Source organism: Pundamilia nyererei, unplaced genomic scaffold (genome assembly GCF_000239375.1).
Source record: "Pundamilia nyererei isolate P.nyererei 1_Seehausen unplaced genomic scaffold, PunNye1.0 scaffold00123, whole genome shotgun sequence".
In the NCBI taxonomy this organism is placed as follows: domain Eukaryota; kingdom Metazoa; phylum Chordata; class Actinopteri; order Cichliformes; family Cichlidae; genus Pundamilia; species Pundamilia nyererei.
In genome coordinates, this window is record NW_005187524.1 from 640,130 (window position 1) to 648,520 (window position 8,391).

Below are 8,391 nucleotides of genomic sequence, written 5' to 3' on the forward strand. Positions count from 1 at the left end.
GGTGAGAGTTTCTAAATGTACGCAATCTGACTTTAAATCCAAAACACCACAATAACTGTTAAAATTACTCTACGCTGCTTTGTGTGATGTATAATCATGAATCGGGATGCCAGTGGCAGCAGGGCCAGTCTATTTGCCATCCTAATAACGAGCAATGAACACACACAGCACAGCTGCTCTTGAGTAATTACTGAGGAAATGAAAAAGAAAGAAATGTCACAGATGTTTGCACTCTGTTCTGAGTGACACCGTGAATACAACTTTTCATATTTCCTCTACTCTTTGGCAAAGACTGTGGCAGGGAGCAGTTATTGAATGTCCTATCTTTATTGTTGTAACTATAATGAGAGCTGCTGGAGGCAGTCGTAAATTATCAGTGCTCTAATGTGGCTCGATCGAGCTCTTACTCCAAATAAAACAGTCTTTATGAACTGGCAGATGCTCGGGGCAGCTTCAGTCAGTCACACCCAGAATGTACTGTCCCTGACACACATCACACCAAAAAAAGTATCGGTGGAGAGTGGTACTTGGCATTGACAACAAAGAACAGAATTGGTTTTGAAGGAACAAATTAATTATAGGGTGTACTCTTACAGACAAATACTACATAAACAACAGCTGAGTCATCGGAATTTTTTGGTTGGAACATTTTGTAGCAGGTTTGGCATCTGGTCACTGCATCGTAACACTGGAAAGCAAAACAAACAAACAAGAAAACAAAAACAAAGTTCACCCACACAGCAAAATCTCCAGTGTTAAATTAACACTTTTGACAGTGTTATATGTTTAAAAGTAACCTAGTCAGTTTTGAAGATCAACAATGGCTAACACTGAGCAGTGCTGATTTTCTAACACTGGAAAATAACTCAAAATGTTAGAAATATTTTAATTGATGAAATATGTTCATCTACTGGCTCATTTCAGACACTACGAGGTCTCCAAGCTCTCAGGTAGCTTGACTTGATTTCTCAGAGTGAATCAAAAGGCCCTGGAGGTTTCCGGCCATTTTTCTCTTGAGTGTTTTCTCTCAAAGAACAGGAAAGGCTGCTCTGTTTCCCACACACTCACAGAGGTTCCATATCAGTGCTATTTTACAGGACAGCAGTTAATAATCAAGCAGCTGCAGGGTCACTGTAACTCTGTCTTTAATCTGAAAGACTGTGCTTAACCAAAAATGCTGGTCTGAAGTTTTCTAGAGGGAATACTATCTTTAAACCCAACCAACCATCCACCCATTATCTTCCAATAAATCCATTCAGGGTTTCAGGGGGCTGGGGCAGAACTCTACGAGTTAGGTACACATGGATTTATAAGGGACTTATTTAATAAAAGCCAACTGTGTAGTTCATATGATAGTGCGAGCATTTCACTCACTTTGCTGTGATATTTGACATGATATTTAAGTGTGTAATCTTAGAAGTGAAATCCACAAATGATTCTCTGTGTTTGTCTGTGATGTTGTGTCCATTTGGAAAGTTCATGTTCTCATGTTAGTCAGCCAATTACAGCAGAGCTTCCTGTTTGAAGAGATTGTAATCAGGCCTTGGGAGAACATATGCTGTGTGGATTGATGCGGAGCCAGTTGAAACTAAAATAAGGAGAAAGCACAGATGCTTCCAAAGGCCAAAGGGTGAAACCTCTGTTGATGTTGTTATCAATTTCATAAATGAATTATTGTGATTTGCAGGCCTTTCTGACAACAGGGTTCCTGAATATTATGGCAAAAGTAAGACTGAGATGATGCCATCAGTGACTCACCTGGAAACTAAAAGGTTCAGGTTTTCCATTTCTATAAATGAGAGCAGTCAACAATCCAGATTAAAGCTGTCAGCTATGTGACGTAACCATAAAAAATACATGGGAATATCCAGCAGCTGGTTTTGTATTTGCATTGTGTAGCAGCTGGAAACGTTTCCTAACAAGTGTCTGAGAGAGTCTGCCAGAAAACATTTTGTTTGCAGGTAAAGATAACTACAAAATGGCAAAACAAAGTAACCGAACTACTGCAAATGTTCACAATGTTCCTCACACGAGTTTCTGCAAATTTAGTCAACCTGCCAGTTTTATTACATGTTCACAGTGTGAGGATGATCATGTGAATGTGCCCATTCACAGGCAGCTGGGGGCTTCCCTGCAGTATGTTAAACACGGACATGTATGGTTCATCATGGTGACGCTAAAACACACCTGTGAATCTGAGGTTTGTTCAGATCTGATCCGTTCTTCATCCTTCTCTCGTGGAAGTGTGTGAAAACTAGAATATATACCAGCATCTTTAAAAAAATCAGAAACCTGTGTAAACCCACATTTGTACTTTAGGAAAAACATATATTAGCTCAGCTTATATTTTTGTTACGGAGCCAGGTCACCTGCTGGCCGTACCTTTATACGTACTGCATAAATGTAAGTTCAGTATCAGTATTCTCAACTAAGTTCCGAGGAATTTCAAAACTATACCATGGAGTCCACTGTGTGGAAATATCAGCATTACCTGACTGATTTTTAGAACTTCATTCAATATTTTTTTTCATTCATATCTACAAAGCTAGTAAATGTGAAACTGCCAGGCTGCACATGAGCTAGTTTAAACTAAACGTTTCTCTGCAAATATCGATATAACCTCCATAAATATTGATTAGTAAATGCATGTGAATCAACATAAAAGAAAGCTATTATTTATCCTTCTTAGAGTGATCTAATTCTTATTTTTAATTCAGACAACAAAATCTTCTCATAGTTTTAATATTGCTCAGTTGTGACTCATGTAAAGTCCCAGCAGGCGTAACATGTCGACGTTTTGTCTCGTCCCGCAGCGTTCCTGAGGAACGCGAAAGGAGACCTTCGGCGTTCTTATGGTACGCGGCGGGTTATGGCTGGAATCCAGTGCAATGACGCTCCCGCGGTAATGGACGTTCCAGCCCTAACCATAACCTTATTCCTGATCTTAACCAGGACTATAATGATGTTAAACAGCGTGTTTCGAAGCGATTTGAAGAAAAAGAGCGAACATGTGTAGATGGAGTCCAGACGGTTCTCATATGTCCTCTTTTTCCGAGGTCATCATTTAGGAACGTGGTGGGTAGCCGAAAGCGTAATATGTTGACGATTTGTCACCTAGCGTAAAATGTTACGCTTTGGGAGCGAGAACGTGTTGCAGAAAGAAGATCAATCGATATCTACAGAAATTCATCAACTTGTCCTAAAGCCACTTTGCATAGAGGATGATTTAGAAAACATTTTTCAGGGCTTTTAAATGTGTGTTAATAATCCACATTCCCATGGTGCAGACAAATAAATATTTTTTTTAGTTTTTGAACAGGTTCATGGGAGAGCAGCTCTTTTTTCACTGAGGGCAGAGGACAGACCCCTTACGATGCTCTCTGGAGGGTAAAGTGGGATTAGTCTGCTGCTTCTGGACCCCAGCTAGGATTTAATGGAGCAGAGGTAACTAAATTGGCATGGGTTCTTGCTGGCTAACAAAAGCCCCCAAAATCATTAAGCTTTACTTAAAAATTGGGGCAGGATGACTTACCATAAGCTGGCTCAGATCCAAATGGCTACAATGTCAATCCAGATTAACTGAAAATGCACTGATACCACAGTGCATCTCAATAACTGGCAACAAGGCAAGAATACAAGCAAGGGTCATGTGCAGAACAGACGAAATCCACACAAGTCTCAACGTGAATCACTTTGTGTGGTGAGCATAAGGTGCGAGAATTTGAGATTCACTGAGAAGAGGGCCGCAAAAAAACATCACACTAACCCAGCTCCCTACTATCCCTGCACTACTAAAAGCAAGTCCAGCTCTGAAACTCATTTATAAACTGGAAGGTCACTCCTACTATATGAACAGTGCCTGGCACAGACTTCCTGAGTCATTTTTGTCTAGCGCTAATAAAAAGTTGAAAGTTTTGAGATGGTGTCAACAACATCAGGACGAAATCTTCCTTTCACTCCCTTGAGCTGGTACGTGTGAGTTCCTCAAGCTTCGCTCTTCTGGACAGAGACCTCGAGGTTGTGTTTTTTATACTAATATGCTGAAGCAATAGAGTAAGTTATGTCAAAAATGTACCTCCTTAACTTAGCATGTTAGTTTTTATGATTGTCTGGCATATCTGCTTTGGGAGTTAGCATTTATTAAAGTATTTAGTACAGCTGCTAGATTAGGTTTTCTCATAGATTCAGAGTGGAGCATGTTAGTGAGGGCCGCACGAAGAAGACTGAACACACAAAGCACTGTTTTGTGAGTGTTTGTAATGGGACTTTTCAGAGAACAGTGGTTTATACTAGAACAACTTAAGTTTAATGACGTATAAGGTAAAGTGTTCCTGTTATGTGGAGTGTGATGGATGCACCCCTCCTGCTCTAATCCTCATCTACTTAAAATGAGATACAGGAAATGTTATGCAAATGGCTTGTTTATCAATCCATGTCGGCATCAGCCACTTGTTTTGTGGCCTGAGAGTGCCATGCTGAGCTCCGGCTTAGGGGGCAGCATAATCTTTTAACACCTATCTGGCAGAGATTCCCTATTGTTGTCAGATTTGATATGAGACAGGAAGTGCAGGCAGATGTTGAGTTTATTTTTAAAATACTGGGCTAATAGTTTGGGTCGAGACGGATGCGTTTGTGCTGATCTCAAACTATGCCTTTAAATAAATAGACTGCAGTCAGAGCACACTGACAAGATTTATCACTACATATTGAAGGTGTGGAATTTGAAGTGAGCTCTATGCATGCCAGAGGGCTCTCCTAAGCCACACACACACAGAGAGTCTCTTCCTAAGCAGATTACCTAAATAAATCTATGTCGGTATTCACTTCTGCATGTCTAGTTATACAAAAATAGACCGTGGGAATGCATAGACTAAACATGTTTATAGCAACGTATGCATCCCAGGACACTGAGCCATTAACACTCTGCTGACATCTGCTGCACGAGTTAAGGGTGATGCAAGCCTTTCACAGACATTTGCTTCTATTTGAAAAGCTCTGTGACAGATCTGAGATGATAAAAGAAAGTTACAGAAAAACAATCTTTGGATGCAAGGGTATTTAAAGACGACTTCCTGCATTTGACATTTACCTTGGATTAAGGAACAGCACATTGTGACTCACAGCTGTCAAAGGTGTAGCATGGGAGTTGAGCAGGCAGAATGATTTGTATGGAGAGGAGGTGGGGTGGGGACCAGATGTTGTCCTCCTACCACGGGGAATAAACTCTATCACTCGCACCGCAGGTGGTGGGAAAAGGGGGGAGAGAAAGGGAGAAGAGAAAGAGTAAGTGAGAAACAACGGCAAACAGGAAGCAGAGACCTTACAACACAATGCTCGCAGAGTTTCCTGCAGGTTCAGACAGATAAGGAGCAACACTTTGTTTAAAGCTGCAGTTTCAACCCCCCAAACGTTTCCCGGGCTCTAAAATATGTTGCGCCGCTTGCTGGTACAATTCTTCTGCAGTACAGCTGTGATATGTTGGAGTGCAAAATTTGGATTGTTTGCGAGGGAAACAAGCCCAAGGCTCAGTGCAAATGTTGCAACAAAACATGACTGCAATAGCAAGTTCAATTAAGGAAAAGTACAGTAAGATAATAACCAATTATTTTTGCAGACATTACTAATATTACCATAATGGCTTTTTTGTAAGGTCAGAGACTGGCCTTAAAAGTGTGGCGTAATGTAATCTAGATGCTGGATCATAAGAAAATGACTCCAGCTGCATTATAAACCAATTATAAATCAGTTGTGCAGAAGAGGTTTTCCAAGCCAAAGTTTTATTAATTTATGATTTTTTGTATTTGGTCAAAACTTCCATAACGTCAGGCTTAAAATGCTTTAAATAACTTATTTAATGCATTTGGTATTTCTGCCTAGAAACACAAATCAAATGCATGATGGGAATTCAGAGAAACTACAGACTTCACAATTAAGCAGTTTCCCCTGAACTAAGGCCAGCATGTGATCAAAGAATTATCAGTGTGAGCTCCTTTAACGTACTGTGATTAGTTATACTAGCAGAGTAATATGCTGAGTTTCTGCAGATGTGGAAGTCGCTGAATTGCAGATGCAGTCTGTATGAGTCTGTTTGCAACAGAGGAAATGTAAATATGAGATTTAAAAATATATATTTGGGATTTGTGTGTGTGTGTGTGTGTGTGTGTGTGTGTGTGTGTGTGTGTAGGCGTGTGTGTATTTATGAACCCAGTCACCCTGAAAAAAAAAAAAAGACAGATGGGACCTGACGTCACTACTATGAACTGGACTTGATGACAAACAATGACCTCCACTACTTCCCTTCAGCTCTGCTCTTTGCTCTTTGCGTGGAAGAGTAAAGCTGGTATTGAAATGTAATGTATATACCCAATGAAAACAAACCGGCCTGAGAAATGTTGTTTGGAGCTTCTGGGTGCTGAATATTTCGCTGTGTACTGATTAAAGGAATATTAAAATGAAAAAAAAAAACCCGGTAAGCTTATTTTCTGTCACTTCAGAAAATAAAAAATAATTTTCTGAAAGTTGTGAATGAGTCAGAATAATTACCTTTTCTGGTTCGTTTCACGAAATCAAGAAACTGCACCTGAGTGAAGCACCGTGAAGTACCCGCTCCATGCTGGAGCAACACTGCCCTCTAGTGGCCGGCGATGGTATTACATCACTGTCGCGCGAACATAATGCATCTCCGCACAGAAGAGAATTTAGGAGTTCGTAAATCTACTCTCGCGATAATATCGACGTTATTACTACAGCTGTTCACGTTAGTATATTCAGAATTGGGCATGTATAGAGTTTGTAAAGTCTTCCACAAATTTGTGTGTGTTAAGTTTACACATTTACAAACAAGCACTCTGCGAAATAAAATTAATTATCCTCTTATGCCGTCTTTAACGTCCAGTTAAGTGACCTTTATTGGATGAGTCACATCGAGTGTTTGGTGGGAGTGACTATGTAAATCTGCATCAAACGGAAACAGTCAAAGTGTTGAGAAGAGGTCACTCATCTGATTGGGCGCCTTTGTTCTTTCAAATCGAGGTGGCCTTCTCCCTTTATTGCCACTAACAGGCCCCCGGGGTGGAAGAAGACATGTTTTACATTAGTGCTGCACTCCTGCATAGACTTTCGCACTGCTGAGATTCTAAGATAGTGCAGTGATAACATAAGGGAAGATGGCCTGTCATAGAACTGATAAAGCAAACAGAATGAGAGAAGAAGTGAGCTGCATGCTGGTTGGTGATGGAGCAGTGGGAAAAACCAGCATGGTTATCAGTTACATCTTCAATGGATACAACACTGAGTACAGGCAAACTGCATTTGATGTTTTCACAGGTAAGTGAAGGAGCTGTTTTATTTAAAGGTCAGATATTTCACCCAGCAATAAAGCCAGCTTGTCTCTACCTAACGTCCAGGATTAGTTCATGTGAATGGAATCCCAACCCACATTAAGCTGATAGATACTGCTGGACAGGTAATTATCACATATCACAGTTTTTTTTTTCTAAACAGACAAGTGGGTCCAGTGCTTCTCATCTCTCAATGTTTGATCTATCAGGAGATGTTTGGCCATCTGCGCTCTCTGTGCTATGTCCATGTGGACGTCTTCATCCTCTGCTTCAGCCTCGTCAACCCCATCTCATTTGACAATATCACCTCCAAATGGATCCCACAGATTCGAGCCGCCAACCCAATCTCCCCCATCGTTCTGGTTGGAACTCAGTCAGACCTTCGACACAGTGTGGACGTCCTCATTCATCTGAACCAGCGGGGCACCAGACCGGTACTCTTTAACAAGGCCAGACGGCTCGCGAGCAGGATCAGAGCTCATGACTACGTGGAGTGCTCAGCTCTCACACAGCACAACCTTAAAGACGCCTTTGACTGTGCTGTATTTGCTGCCATTAAGCACAAGCACGGTGGCACTAAATACAAAAAGCTCAGTTTGCTTAACAGTTTAAAGTCTCTTTATGATGGTGGATGGAGGAAAATCTTTAGATTCTTGTGATCTGAAATCCAAAGTGCCGAGCGGGTATCCTCACTCGACCGTAACAAACCATGATTTTTGTTTTTTGAAACAAAGTGTCTGTCTACAAATTGTGGGCTGTGGATTTAAAGAACTGATCTCAAAATCCCCATTTTTGTGTGAAATGTGACAAACCGGACAAACGGTGACTTCAGCCAGCTACACTTCCTCTCTTTATACCTTTGTGTTTCTTGTTTCATATTTTGGCTGTTGTTGTTATTATTTATATTTCTGTGTGCTAGGTAAGTTTTGTAATAAATGGATTAAGAAATGCAGTGGTTGTGATTTGCTTGCTTTCAAAAAGACAACATCAAATTTAAGGATTTGCCTTTAGAAGTTACTGTCAGTGAAGAAACGGAGGGAAAGCGCAGACT

The 8,391-nt window shown here is 40.7% G+C and overlaps 1 protein-coding gene across 1 annotated transcript; it reads left to right on the forward strand.

The window, feature by feature from the left end:
* Positions 1-7,002: 7,002 nt before the first annotated feature.
* On the forward strand, positions 7,003-8,036 carry LOC102195803 (rho-related GTP-binding protein RhoV-like). The gene is made up of 3 exons (XM_005742734.1): positions 7,003-7,326; positions 7,407-7,465; positions 7,550-8,036. The coding sequence occupies exons 1-3, from the start codon at positions 7,167-7,169 to the stop codon at positions 7,997-7,999; spliced, it is 669 nt and encodes a 222-aa protein (XP_005742791.1). The 5' UTR covers positions 7,003-7,166; the 3' UTR covers positions 8,000-8,036.
* Positions 8,037-8,391: the final 355 nt, after the last annotated feature.